Source organism: Brassica rapa, chromosome A05, assembly GCF_000309985.2.
Source record: "Brassica rapa cultivar Chiifu-401-42 chromosome A05, CAAS_Brap_v3.01, whole genome shotgun sequence".
Taxonomy (NCBI): Eukaryota; Viridiplantae; Streptophyta; class Magnoliopsida; order Brassicales; family Brassicaceae; genus Brassica; species Brassica rapa.
Genome location: NC_024799.2, coordinates 23,109,428 through 23,124,798, shown reverse-complemented (window position 1 = coordinate 23,124,798; position 15,371 = coordinate 23,109,428). Strand labels below are relative to the sequence as shown.

The 15,371-nt window shown below is 31.1% G+C and overlaps 2 protein-coding genes across 2 annotated transcripts; one reads left to right on the top strand and one right to left on the bottom strand.

Annotated features, from left to right (window-relative positions):
* Positions 1–8,337: 8,337 nt before the first annotated feature.
* On the bottom strand, positions 8,338–9,790 carry LOC103869916. Its single transcript, XM_009147993.3, has 3 exons — positions 9,474–9,790; positions 8,943–9,148; positions 8,338–8,858 (listed from the first exon to the last, which is right to left on the bottom strand). Exons 1-3 carry the CDS (start codon positions 9,561–9,563, stop codon positions 8,627–8,629), a joined length of 528 nt encoding a protein of 175 aa, XP_009146241.1. The 5' UTR covers positions 9,564–9,790; the 3' UTR covers positions 8,338–8,626.
* Positions 9,791–10,037: 247 nt separating this feature from the next.
* On the top strand, positions 10,038–13,201 carry LOC103869915. The gene is made up of 4 exons (XM_009147992.3): positions 10,038–10,859; positions 10,950–11,082; positions 11,231–11,334; positions 11,422–13,201. Exons 1-4 carry the CDS (start codon positions 10,762–10,764, stop codon positions 11,846–11,848), a joined length of 762 nt encoding a protein of 253 aa, XP_009146240.1. The 5' UTR covers positions 10,038–10,761; the 3' UTR covers positions 11,849–13,201.
* Positions 13,202–15,371: the final 2,170 nt, after the last annotated feature.

Genomic DNA, 15,371 nt, shown 5'->3' with positions numbered 1-15,371 from the left:
CAAATGATTTTGTTTGTTGTGACACCAAATCATTTCATACGATCACATTAGTAACAGTATGAAGATTTGACGTGAAGCATGTGATTGTTTTATGAAATTTCACAACTTTATTTATGCTAATGACCCTAATATGTTGCATTACAGTGTTTCTGTTTGTAGTGAAGTTGCACTATAGACCCAAAAAAAAGTTAGTGGTGAAGAATGTGGCTACAATAAATCACAAAAAGACTCCGAGCGATCTTCTCACCGTTGTGTTTTTAATATATTTTTGATGTTTTGCGTTTTTCATGGATTATAATGGATGGTCATTTTAGAAAAAATCATTGCTAGTTTTTAAATTCCTCAAACTAGTGCACTAGGATTTCATCAATAATTTACCATCCAAATAGAATATAACTTTTCATTTTTATTTTACTTATTACTAAAACATATTCAGTTTTATTCTCACTTTTGTTAAAATAACATCAATTTTATGTGGTTTTTTCTTCTCCACCATTTTGTTTTCCACTTATTTTACCTTTAATTTTTATTCTGAATTACTCTATGTACCAATCAGACCTTGGTTTAACACATTTATTTACAATATTGTGTCACATTATTTAGTAACCCACACCTTTGGATAAATTAGTTAAATAACGGGCAAATTGGATACAGGTATGTCAGAAAAATTCGAAGCTAACGAATGACATAACATTGAGAAGATAATGTAAGAGTCAGAATGCTGTTGGGTTAATTCTGATAGTACACATTGATCGCAGTGAAATCAGCTAAAAATTATTGACTACTACAATTCTACCACTTCTACTAATTACCAATTCATTACAAATTTTGTAGATATGCTGATCTACAATTTGTGCATGTCAAGAACCGATAGAAACCATCGTAAACAGCGTGGTTAGTCCGTAAAATATGATTTCGTCAAAACTAAGTTCTAATCATTTGCACCTTCTCGATGCAGCATTTTTAGTCTATAGAATGTGCAACATGTGGTTAAAAAAAAAAGAAGAAGGTGCAACATTTAAATAATATCTCGAACTATCTTACTTGTAATTATGACGGATTCATCCCGGCAGCCATTCAAATCATAGCATTTCATACTTCAAATCAGTCACAAAGTACCTTCTCGGCCATACATCATATTATGGAAACATTATCACCATTTTATATATAATTAGAAGAGAAAAAAAAACAAAGTAAAGGAAAAGCGATATTTTTAAGTGATTGTGTTTTACCAAAAAATAATAATATTATTCTTGTTTGTTTGTATAGATGTTGTTATTTTTTTTTTAACACCGTATAGATGTTGTTAAAGTGAAACATTTCCTTGGGTCAAATTCAAAAGCTGGGAACTGGTATGACATGTATAAATAATTAAATGAATAAATAAATAATTAGGGTGATATTATAATGATACAAGAAATTAGTAACAAAAATATTTATGACAAAAAAAAGAGAGTAAACCTTGTCAGTGTCTTTAGATCAGCCACGTCCCTCTTCCTCTCCCCATTCTTTTGTTCTTCCACTGTGTAATACTTGTATTGTAACTGAAAGTTGTTTCAAAGAACCCAAAAACATATGATCATTTGTAATCAAAGAGAACCCAAACCTCGAGTATTACATTACAATAATACTAGTTTTGAAACAAAGAAATAAACCCGAAATCACATATGATTGATTGTCTTTGATCCTCACTTATAATACTTTTAGCTGTCAAAACTTAATTAGTAAAACATATTCAGTCTGTTATAGTGCGCGAGATTACCTTATGATAACGTAACGCTATAAACGACTGTTTTCGGCAGATAACGTTATAAACGACTGTTTTCCTGCAGATAACGTTATCAACAATTATATATTTGGGTAAGTTTGTTCCATTGAATTTAAACGGAAATTTATACTATGGCTACTTTTAAATCGAATGAGAATCAAACTATGTTTTTTTTTCTTCTGAACTTACCACGTTCAAATATTCTCGTTAAAGGAAAAGAAACAGGCTCAACTATCCAAGTAGCTTCGGAGGATAAAAACTACACATAGGTTATAGCTTACAGGCACATCTTATCGAAGAAAAGGAAAAGACGATAATAAAGTCAACAACTATTATTATCTTTTGTAATTTGTAAATAGGTGTCTAACTAATTTATGTTAAAATATTAAAATAAAATTATTATCAGTAAAGATACGCAAAACCGTTAGGAATTAAATGGTCTGAATCATTCTCACCCACCAATCTCTATTTAGAGCTCGTTGGCATAACTTTATTCATTCGCTGTCGTCAGTTGAAACATATGGAGTATAATTAATCAACATTTACATTATTCCTTTTAAATCACTTTATTTCAAACATGTTCATTTTTCCCCACGTAACAATATATAGCAGCTTGTGTTCTCTATGGAATTCTCGAGGCCGTTCGCAAATATTGTCAACATGCGTCTATATTTGTGAAAGCTAGGCGAGCCCTTCACAAATATTGTTGAGGTCACTCGTAACTATTAACAAACGGGAAGACAAATCATGACCAAGCAAAAATTATCGTACTTTATTTTTACTTATCTCTATGCAAATATCCGAAATTTCATTGACCTTTTGTGTTCTTATCGACTACGAATGTAAAAATGTAGATAATTCCATTTATGGTATAATTTTTTTGTGTTGGGGCAAAAGTAGGGTTTGACCATATATTTCTTGTTTGGATAGAAATAGACGCACACATGTAACTTTCTTGTATATAAAGACATGCTATTATGATATAGTTGTTTTGATTTTCTCGCATTTATAAGATAAATCTTCATATAGTGTTTTCTTATCTCAACATCTCTATATTAATTAGCTTAGTTTGATACAAGAAAAACTATTAGGATCGGATAAGATATTGTATCAGGATTTAGGTGTCGAATTCTAGTCATTATCGTGTTGTTTTTTTAGTAGGATATATCATTCTCTATTCAACATTTATATATACTAGAGACTTTTCCCGGGCTACGTCCGGATTTATTTTTATAAATAGTTAGTTGCTTTAAGATATTAAGTTATTTTTATCAGAATATTTAATTTATATATATTGGATACAATGACAAATAAAAATGATTAAAGTGAAGTTAAAATTATTAAAATGTAAATGTCAGCAATAATAAAACACACATATTACATTATTCAAAATATTATTACAGTAGAAAAAAATCTGGTTTAAACTCAAAATTTTAAATTTTGATTTCCTAACTTATTCATTCCCTCTATCTTTCGGATTTGTATTATTTAATTAGTGGCAAGCAGTTTTTTTAAGTTTTAGCAATAAAACTAATCATTCTAGAAGTATTAGAAGTATGCATGAAAAAAAAATTGTTGAAAAAACTTCAAAAATGTTGGATTTAATAAATATTTTGTAAATACATTGATTAAAGGTACACAATTAATTGCTTATTGTATATTTTTTGAAAATTCATAAAAGTTAAGAAAAATAGAATGGTTTTCATGAGGTAAATATGTCCTGAAGACCAGATATATCTACTAAATATTATTTTCTATATGTTGTTCTTTGTTAAATATTATTTTTATGAATTTTTTTTTCAGGAAAATTAGTAGTTTTCAAGGGTTCTTTTCAGCATTGATGTTTAACAATTCTATTTTTCCACCAACAGTTGGGTTTAGTAGAGATATACGGTGGATGGTTATAATGTGCATGTTCTTTGGTTATAATATTGCTTTCCCTCACTGTGTTTAAACTTTAAACTCCTGCCCTCATTATTGTAAGACTGTTTCCGGGGGAAATTCAAGTGACATCGGAGTTACACTTGAATCAATCTGAAGTGTGAAGCTCAAGCTTGAAGCCCTAAAACCATCGAACCAAGAAGTAAATGTTAAGCCACAACACACAACATTCTTACGATTTTTCTTCTAGCAAATCAAAAAAATGTTTACGGACTCTTGTCGTCAAACCAAAACTCAAATGACTCAGCTACCATGGAGACTTCTTACAAAAAAATGGAACCAACAACCGCAACGGAGAAGTATGGAAACCGCAGAGACGCAGCGGGTGTTTGGACGGTTAACAACACTGATGTTCTTGTAGAAGCCGTGAATTCTGTATCTGTCCTTATCTACTAACAACAATATTTTATCTTCCTGGCTCTCCTCTGCAAATTTCAACTAAAACTGAGAAAGAAATCTTTTTTTGGGATTATTCCAAATGTAATACAAATCCAGACGGAACAAAAACAAATTTAATTATGAAATTATGAATCCTGATTCCATTAAAATTCCATTACTTTTGATCTCTACTCTTTGACTCTTCATCTTCACCATTTACAATTTTCACCTTTGTTTCAATCTGGATCTCCAATCGTACACGCGATCGTGTCATATCTGATTTAAGATGTCGAACATCATTTGGATCCAGCTCACGCGCGAACTTCACCGTAGATGTAGCGATCATTATCGCTCATTTTTTGGGTGACAGTGAAGGGATCGTAGGGGAAGGTGGCGGGGAGCTGGTTGGGATTCTCAGGGAGTAAAGCAAAGTTGAAAAACGAAGAGAGATGGAAAACAAAAGTATATGAATCGAGACAATATTATTAGTTAGAGAATATGAGAAGAGAAACGATCCAAAATTTATTAGCCAATGAAGCAATACTTTTGGATGAATATTAGTAGAATGACGTGGTAATACATAGCACATAGCCTAATCTCATTGGCCTATTTTTTCTGAGGACGTGGCAGTCTCACAATAGAGTATATTGGCCTTTTAGTATTGTGATATGTGTGTGTGAAACTGATGAATCCATCAATTTAACTATCATATATAATCATAAGTTCATAACATTTTAATTTCTGAAGCGATCGAGTGTGATCTTATAATCACATCTAGAATCTTGATATTGTGCTTGTCCTCTACAATGACTGAAATTTGTACCCATGTCGAAACCAGTAAACATATAAAAGTATATACAGTATAATATTTTTAAATTAATACTCTACAAATTAATATACAATAAAAATTTCTATAAAATAATATAATTTTATAGTCTCAAATTGAATTTTTGGTTCAATTAATATATCGATAAATTAATATCTTTATAAATTAATAAAAAATATAGTTTTGGTGTAGTCTCTATATTATCATTATTAATGTATAGAAATTTTACTGTATAATGTATATAATGGGCAGTATAAAATCACAAAACAGTAATGCAAAATCACTCAAGTTTTAGAGGGTATAAAAGAGATTTGAGCTTTGTGTATAAAAAGCCAGGATTAATTTGTTTTTTTTTGTCAAGGAAAGCTTCATTAAAGTTAAATAAATGTGGTTGGTACAACTAGACCAAAAACTTGCTTAGTGAGACTGCCCTCGAGAGCAAAGTTACTGCGGTTACGAAATTTGAAACAAACATAATCGAAAGAGTTTGCTAGAGAGATAATGTCGGAGACGATTTCATGGAGATCAGAGAAATTCGTTACACCTTTGATGTAGCGGAAGCTTTGTAGGATAGGACTAGAGATCCGTTGATTCTTAGAATACCCGGAAAACTAGGATAATCACAAAGATCTTATTTAGTCTAAGAATGTCTAAGATCAATGTCTTCTTAAATTCGTTGAGATCACCAATGATCTACCGAAAACAAGAAACAAAAGAGAAATCTCTTAACTTTTATTAATTCAAATCATAAACTGAATACAACCTTAAGCCTAAACGGCTATATATAAGAAAACCATAAAACCCTAAAACAATAAAGATAATTATTCAAATAATAAATAAAACACTAAATAATTAAGATATTTATTCTAAATATCTATCTACATAATTCTCTCCGGGTTGGAAAAGATTTGTCCTCGAATCTTGATCGTAGTCTTCGAATCCAAAACATTTTCCAAGAAAAACTCTTCCTCGAATCTTCAATAGCATGTTTTGCACGATTTTTGCACTGATCTGTTTGTAACTTGAATCTTCACAAATCCGTTTTCGCACAAAATTTGCACGTGACAGATAATTAAGATTCTGCAGAAAATCTTCACAAATACGATTTTGCCCTAACTTTGCACGCGAAATTTTAATGGAACCCTCTTTGAAAATAAAGTCAATATGAAGGACATCGTCTTCATATATATCATAGATTGGATCACCATAGATCTCTCGATAGATCTCATGGTTCTCTTCTCTCACAACAAAAGGACTTTCGTCCAGGATAGAATAAATGCTTATACTCACCATGACATCCAGAATCGTTCTTCGATTGAAAAACCAAAGAGACGCAGCTCTGATACCACCTGATGTAGCGGAAGCTACGATAACACAATGAATCCTATTTAGTCTGAGAATACCTAGGATCAACGTCTTCTTGATTCGTTGAGAACTCTCGAGTTCTAGCCGTAACAATGAAATAAGGGTTTCAAACCTCTCTTTTATAAAATATCAATATCAATAATCTGAATACAACTCTAGGCATAGACGCATATTTATATGAAAACCAAATAATCTTAAAACTATTAAAAATACATAAGATAATTATAACTAATTAAGATAAACACCAGAATAAATAATAATTTAGATAATTAAGATACATCAACCTTCAACTGCTGTCACCAGTTGTTTGGAATCGGTTTCGAAGATCAAGTTCGTCAATCCTAGGAACTATGCGTGTTCCATGGTTTTTCGCAGTGCTAGACCTTCTGCCACGAGTGACGAAATCACAAGGGAGATTGGTTTGCTGTGAGATGTGATAACAGGATTAATCTGTCTATTAAGACTTTTTAAACTAGTTTGTTTATTAAGATAATCCAGAGAAAAAAAACATATACCGACATGCCGCTTACACCTTCTCAAGTTCTCATCAAAGAGGCCTTTTGATGGCTATATTGTTTATAATATTTTTTATCTATTAAATTAACAAGTCACGGTAATGCATTGTCGTTTTTAAAATTACTTGGAGGTGACTACTCAAGTATACGAGAAGACACTTAAGTCAGTTTTTAAGATGTTAAACTGATTATAAAATCAAGAGAAAGTACAGAGGAAAATGTGGCTTAAAAGTATCTGAGATCTAGCAAAGGACAAATGGGTGTGAGCAATCATTAAGTTTCTCTCTGGTGATCCTCTGAAAATTAAATTTTAACTAATAAAAAAATGCAAAACGCATTTTCCCACATGACAAACATACGTAACTACGTACGTGTAATGTGTGGATACAAGCGATAAATACACACAATGTATTGTATGATTAGATGTGAATATGTATGCGAACGTGCATGTGTAAGTATTAAGTTTGTACTTGGAGGCGTGGAGCATGTATAGATTTTGGTTATAACCCATGGGTTATAACGTATAAAACCCCCAAAAGAAGGTTTTACTTTTTGTTAACTTTTCTTTTAACAAACTTTTTGTTAACTAGAGTTGAAATTTAAAATTTTTTAAAATTAACTAAACCCGCATTATAATTCAGATTTTTAAAATATATTAACATTCCGCTCATATTATTGAATTAAATATACGTTATTGATAATTGTTTGTAAATTGGTATCCTATAGCACAATGTACTAGTGGTCATGTGCTATGATGACGCATGTGTTGGATTATTGTTGTTATGCCACCCATTGTTTTTTATTTAATTTTTCTCATAGTTAATACTATCCTAATGCCTAACGCCTTGCTGCTAAACTGTCAATACTTATATACTATGATATTCGGTATTTCATATTTAATCAAAAACAACGAAATGAAAATAGACTTTGATTTTCCAGGCTCTAACCGTAGTCATAGTCAACAATTACTCTTACAAGTTGGGGTCATAATAGTGCATGTATCTTCGAATTTGACACCCAAAGAGATGTCGCTATGGGCAGAAAAGCCCAGCCCAACACAAACCTGAAATAAATCCATCCACTGAAAGCTAGAATTCAAAAGAATCCAAAGTATGAAATGGTAGCTGGAACTGAAAAAAAACTTGTGAAATGTAAATAAAAGTTGAAATTAATGAGATTTATAGAAAAAGATTACATAGATCAAACGAAACATTTTATTCACTTTTCCACTAATGACATCATGATAGTTCTTCCCACTACGGAGATTCTGAGTCTGCATTGATTTGTTTTTATTGACACACAAGCTAACCAATAAATATTGCATCAACGAAGAAAAAATATACCAAAAGCTTTTTCATGTTTTTACTGAATTTTATACTGTGAGCCATATAAAAGGGATTAATTGCGGAAAAATGTGTGAATTAAATAAGACGGATTAAAAGAAGAAAAATATTGAGTATTGAGAGTCACGAAGACTTGACTGATAATGAAATGATCTCATTACTTCCACCAATTGAAAAATCTCAGTGCTAATTCAATTCCTATATCAAGCAAAACCAGAACGGTTAACCATACCAAAAGAAAAACAACGATTCACAAAGCATGTTTTCTACTCCTTATACACTACGAAACACACGACAATATACCTACGAATACGATCACAAGAAACATTAATCACTTCTCAATGTATCATCCTCAAGACACCATCAATATTTTTTAACATCACATCGGATAAGTACCACTGAAAAACTAAACAAACTCACTGCCCACATGAAAATATAGTTTCCAACTCTTGATGCCTAAACATAGCTTGCTGTAAAAGTATGACAATGTTTAGTAGGACGGATTCTGGTAAGCATCTCTAGCACGAGAGTAGCATACGTAGTAGAACTGAGAGACGATAGCGGTGAATAGTGTAAAAGCAGCACCAGCTGCAAACACTCCTTTCCTTATAACTTCACAGCTTGGTGGGTTATCGATGTTCCACATCGTTCTGTATTGTGTGTGGTACGCGTTTCTGATCGATGCCGCAAGCAAACATACCTCAGCGACCAGGAAGAATACCCTGCAAGAGAATAGTAATAAAAATGATCAAACCACAATCTGAAAATTATAAAGACTTATATGGGGAAGAGTTGTTGTTGGTTACCAGCAAATGAGGAAGAGAAGGAGAGCACAAGCTCTTGAACCGCCGGGGTTAAGAGACTTCCCACAGCAGAAGCAACGGCTAGCACTCATTATAAGGACTTGGCTTATAAAGAGGAGAAGGAACGCACCAGCTCCATAGCTTGTAGCAATGTCCGTGCCGTACACACAGTACTCATATGTCTTCTCAGTGTCCGTTACAACTTTGCCCTGTCAAAACAATGCCTACTTTTGTATAAACCGCGTTAAAGAACATAAATAAAAATCTGCAGAGCCAATACATACTATTAAAAAGAAATTTAAGCTCTGCAGGTCATGAATAAAAATCATGCATCTGTATCCTTCAAGTTTATCTAAAAATGATATAATTCTATAGTACTGCTTGTTCACACTTGACATTCAACAGTTTCTTGAATAGAGAACGAACAAGGCTGCGAAGTTTCAAGAACTACCTAGTCGACAGATTCTCAAGATGAAATAAACCAAAACCTATCAACTAAGGAAGAAGTCAGAGAGGAGTGAGTATGGGACTTACGACACTTCTTCTCTGCTCGGCGGCAATGGCTAAACCAACCGCGATGAGATCGAGGATGAACACAATTATGACTACAAGCTTCGAAGCCATTGGTGATCTTCTCAGAGCTCACTCTCTTTCTCTCTAAAGCAGCTTTCTGATGAGTTGATCTTTCTTTCTTTCTTTCTTTCTCTTGAGGGTACAACAAGATTGATAACAGTTGACAATAAATGTTGTTTGTTTAGTAAAAAAAGGAGTTATAAGAATGATTAGAGAATGAAAAGTCGGCAAGATTAGTAGTAACGTTTTAGAAAAATAATGGATTAGTTTAAAGGTCGCAGTCTTTTTCACCAAGGCAAATTTGAGTGGTTTACATCTAACCCGCCTCAGCTGGCGACTGCTGTATACTACGCGTCGGTTTTACCGGCAACTGGTACTTCCGGTTTGTCGGTTGTCTTTTCAGAAAATGGCCAATAAATATAGTCCAACGAAGATTGCTGGTCAATGGCTTTGCAGTTAATTTAGTCATGCACGCATAATGATGATCTTTGTCTTGCTTAATAATTTTAAGCACCATTAAGTATTGTTTAGGCATTAATTAATCTTCTTGTTTTTTTAGTAAGTTTTATAATAAGGTCCATATTGCTACGATAATTGGGCTTGTTCTTCATAGTTAAGAAAAACTGAAAAACAATGATTTATATTTGCTTTATTACCCCTCCCAAGTCCCAACTAAAAAACTTTACTATGTAAATATATATTTGTATATATTTATATGGTAACTAATTTCTATAAGTGTGTAAGATTTAGATACAGTAAATAAATTTAAAAGATACAGTAAATATCTCGTCTTATTTACAGTCTTGTATCGTTTTGTTTGTTTTGGAAAATAGATTGATTAGATTTTGATTGATAGATTTCGTTAATTCGTCTAATTTAAGATTTGACATCTTAAATTTTAAGAACAAAAAACAAACGACGATTTAATTGCCAGTGGTGGATGAAACTCGTCAAAATGCTTATTGAGTTCCTTTTATTATGAAGTACTGATGTATCAATATACTATCCACTTGTTAAAATAGCGTACATTAATGCATTTGGATTTTCATATTCCCTATTGGAAAAGAAAAAACGTGTTTTCCCATACTTAATACCATAAGTAAATCATAATACTAGATGGCTTTAAATTACCACTTTTTAAGGGATATATATAATAATAGATCTTTTTCACTACGGTTGTTATCATATTAACATCTCACTGTTAGATCATTCTTAAAGGCTCGCTTCATCTTCCTACCGAGGAAAGGTAATGATGTTTGCCAAGAAAACAGAACAGAAGTTCGGATGCTATTGTAATGTTTTTGCTGTTTGGTCTCGTTCTTCAAGATGGCAAAAAGCTTCAAAGTGGTAAGAAACCAAGTTTACTTGTGTTAGAAGGTAATGTTTATATGATTTTTGTTCAAGTATCTTATTAATAATATGATGTATTATTTGCAGCAAACTCCATATCCAGAATCTGCTATGTTCTGTCAAGGTGCAACGAACACGAACAGAGTGTATGGTTAGACAGTCCCGGTCCGATATTGCTCAACTCGCTCCTTACGGCCGATTTCGTGAAGCACTTCCTAAGGTATTATATGAGAATAAATAATCTTAATTACCATATAAATTTGTTTATTTCACAATATATGAGAATAATCTCGACTATCACTACTTGCCGTATGTTAAAATTTCCCTTAAATCAATCTTGTAATTGACGTTTTAAATTGAAACCGTAGGCGAAGCAGTTCTATGAAGATGAGAGAAGGCTATTAGCTTACGATCAGGTCAAGTACTTCTGCACATCTATATTGCAGAGTTTTTCTCCTCTACTTAATCAAAAGTAAGTGGTTCTTGATAACTTGCACCACAAGGTTTCATTAAAGTTTAATAGTTCCAGAACCTGAGTCACTTATGTTTCTCTCGACAGCGATGTTCATCTCTTACCGGATGAAACAAAAGAAGCAATGGCCGGACTGATATTTGCCGCATCAAGAATTGGGGAGCTTAAGGAGCTACAAATCATAAGGAGCTTGTTCGTTCAAAGATTTGGGCAGAAGTTTGACAAAGATTGCGTAGATTTGCGTCCAGGGAACCTAGTGAGCTCGGAGATAGTTAAGATTCTAGACACGACTCTGCCGCAAGATGCAATTACTCCAGAGATCATAATGGCAATTTCACAAAAGTACCAAACCGACTTCATTACTTTCGTGGGTTCAGCTTCACTTAATAATCTTGGCAATGCTGATTCTGATACGCTTGCAAGGAGAGAGAAAGCCACGAAGGAGAATCCAAAGTGTCTGCATACAGATCGTGGAGAGTCTCAAGAAAGAGATCGGTCAAAGTTCATGAGATAAAAGTTTGATTGTGATTGTGGTTTTGCTTTGATGTTTCCACTAAAACTCATGTATTGTTGATAGTAAAACTACTAAAAGAACAAAAATAATCTTTTTATTTTTAATTAGTTTTAGAATTTAGTATGTTTTGTCTTGCTTAACTTATCTGGTGATATCATACATTGTTTATATTTAGATTCATCTTTTGTTCTTATAGCGAGTGAAACTATTGAACTGAAAGATTTCTTTGAGTCCCGATACAATTTGCGGCTATTGTTGATTAATTCCAACAATAAGAAACCATGTAAGTTTCTAAAAGAAAAATAATATTAGTAATATAATTATTAAACTATTTTTGATTTTTTCTAAGCCAACAGAATCACTAATTTTTCCGTACATGGTGACACGTGTCTTCTAGTTTTGTAAAACCTCTAGGACTAAAATTATTGGTCTTTTTTCTATTTATTTCATTATTTTTTTTCTTAAATATTTAGATCATCTTCAAATCTTCAATGGGATTCTATTTTTTCTTTTATAATTTACACAAAAATAGAATAACTCTATTATAGTGTAACTTTTGTTCTAATGGTGTTACTCTATAATAAAGTAAAATATAGAGAAATATCACTTTTTCACTCCAAATATAGAGTAAAATATGACATTTCTCTATATTACACTCTATAATAGAGTAACTCTATTATAGAGTAACACCATTGGAGCAAAATTTACACTATAATAGAGTTACTCTATTTTTTGTGTAAATTATAGAGGAAAAAATAGAGTTTCATTGGAGATGCTCTTAGAACCCCTCTTAATACTCATTGTTGAACCTCCTCTAAAAAGATTGATGATCCGGTGTGTATATACTGAAACATATCTACTATATATTAATCATGAATCATTACAACATGTTTTCATAGACATGTGTCATCATTAGAATGATTCTTAAAATCCGTAAAACAATAAATTAGTCCATATACATATATATTCTACTTTTTATTAAACAACTATCGTATTGTTTAGTAGTATACAAAAAAATTATTTATAATTATTTTCTTAAATAAAAACTACAAAATTACATAATATGATTAACATATGACAATTAATGATTATGAATAATATGTATTTGATAACAGTTTTTGTATCCTCTATTTTTTTTGTTTAATTTTATATTATTAAAAGAAATTAAAAATTATATTAAGCATATAATAATAAATTAGATTTTTCTTATATGTTATATTTTGATTTTTTAAACGACTATAAATTACAAAATGGTAAAAGTTTCACATTGAAAATTTTGTGATCAATGCTTTAACATTTTTTATTGTTCAAGCAAGATACAAATGATCATAAGTCGTATGAATATGAAGTCTCATTAATAAATATTCATATTATATATAGAGAAAAAGACCAAAATAGCACTAAATCAAGTTTTTGTTCCCAAACTAGCACTCAAGGCCAAAAGTCACAAAAATAGCACTCAAGGAGTGGGGTTTAGGGTTTAGAATTTAAGGTTTAGGGTTTAGAGTTTAGGTTTTAGGGTTTAGAGTTGAAAAATGAGGTTTTGGGGATAAGATTTCAAATTTTGAAAAATAGAAAAATTTAAAATTTTCAAAAGATAAAATGCTATTTTGGTCATTTTAGTTTTTGAGTGCTATTTTTGTGATATAAACTTAGAAATGTGATATTTTGGAGATTTGCCCTTATATATATATATCATTTAAATTAAATTATATACTATATAAAACTATGTTAATTTCAAATTTTGCATTGAAAATTATTGAGATCTTAATATTAGATGATAACTTATGGAGAGTCAATAGTAAACAAATAGAAAGCATAAAACTTAGCCTTTTTCGTCACTATACAATCGATATTGCTTATCTGGTTTTGGTGATTTGTGTCAAGCCACAAAACATGTTTTCTTTTGTGCATATGAAGTCTTAAAAATAATTAAAACAAGTTGTAATACGTTAACTCTTCAGCAACGGTTGTATATTTAAGATACCAACATTTATAATCGTCATTTTGCAATCGATAAAGATTATAGTGTTCCAAAATGTTAAAACCATTTACTGAACAAACAATAGTATAAAAAACTCACTCCACGTATGTGCGCGAGTTATCATCTAATATGTGTTATTGTGTTGAAAATGTATTTGGTTTGTCAATACTATTGAAATATAAGTTTGAACTTGTAACTACATACTATAACACTAAAACGGCCACTCAAGCGAGCCATTAAACGGCCATCCATGCGAGCCATTACATACTATACATTGATTACATACTATACATTGTATAATATCATTTTATATTATTTAAAACATCCATAAAATAACAATTGTAGAGACCTGCAGTATGTAAATGCCAATAAAATGTGTCTTTAAAAGTTTGAACTTCAAATCTAAAATATAACTAGAGTTTGATCCGCGCATTCGTGCAGATTTTGATTTTTTATAAGTTGTTAATGTATTTTTAAACATAGTTTATTTGAATATTTTTATTTTGATTTTTACTTTTTTTATAAGTTGTGTAATGATATTTTAGACTCATACGAACCCACCAGGATCCGGAAGGATCTGACTCGAATCCCATCTGGAAATTTATAATATTCGAATAGATTTTAATTTTAAAACTCAAAAAACTCGATATAAAAAAAATTCATACTTGAATGGTTACATGGCTACCCATATCTAACTAATTCTTAAACAAATAAAAATTTATTTGTTAACCGGTTTAAATTCTTGTCACTAATAAATCAATTTCATTCAAACATGTAATATTATGGTTAATACATAAAATAAATGATGTCTAATTACTATAGTAAATAAAATTAATGAAGTAGCTAAGAAGAGTGAAAAAATGAAAATGTGATAGAATACTTAAAATATGTAAATTATGTTTTATCCTTTGTAATAAATATGTCGAATTAATTAGATAAACAATAAATGAAGTGATTAGAATTAGTTTAAAAATAAAAGTTCTTTAAAAAACTAATTAAAAATAGATATATATATATATATATTATTTTATACTTTTTTATAAAATAGATTGTATTTGAAAATTGGTGATTCAAACTAAAGGCCTGAAAGTGTACTAGGCTAAGTAATTTTTCCTGGTCTTCAAAATTTATAGATACCTCCGAAACCAATATTAAACACCGCATCCGAGATGTCATTGGCGTGAGTATATATATTGCTAATTATTAAGTGCCCATATTCTACAAAATATAAACTCGAAGAAGACACTAATAAAATAAAATTAAACAAGTGACGTGTAATCTCCAACTCCCCACAATGGGAATCTGATAAAAGTAACTGTCAAAGATCTATGTTTCGTTTTTTTCTCATCTATACTTTTCCAGGAGTCTCCAGCTTGATTTTGATGTGTATCGTAACGATGTTATCGAACAACGTGGGCCGTCCTTTGTCAGCTCAACGCTACTATTGTTCTCACCACATGGCTTACACATATCAGTAAGCATGAGATTTCGTTGCTTCACAGCCTTCACTATTAATTAGTATAACCAATAACAATATAG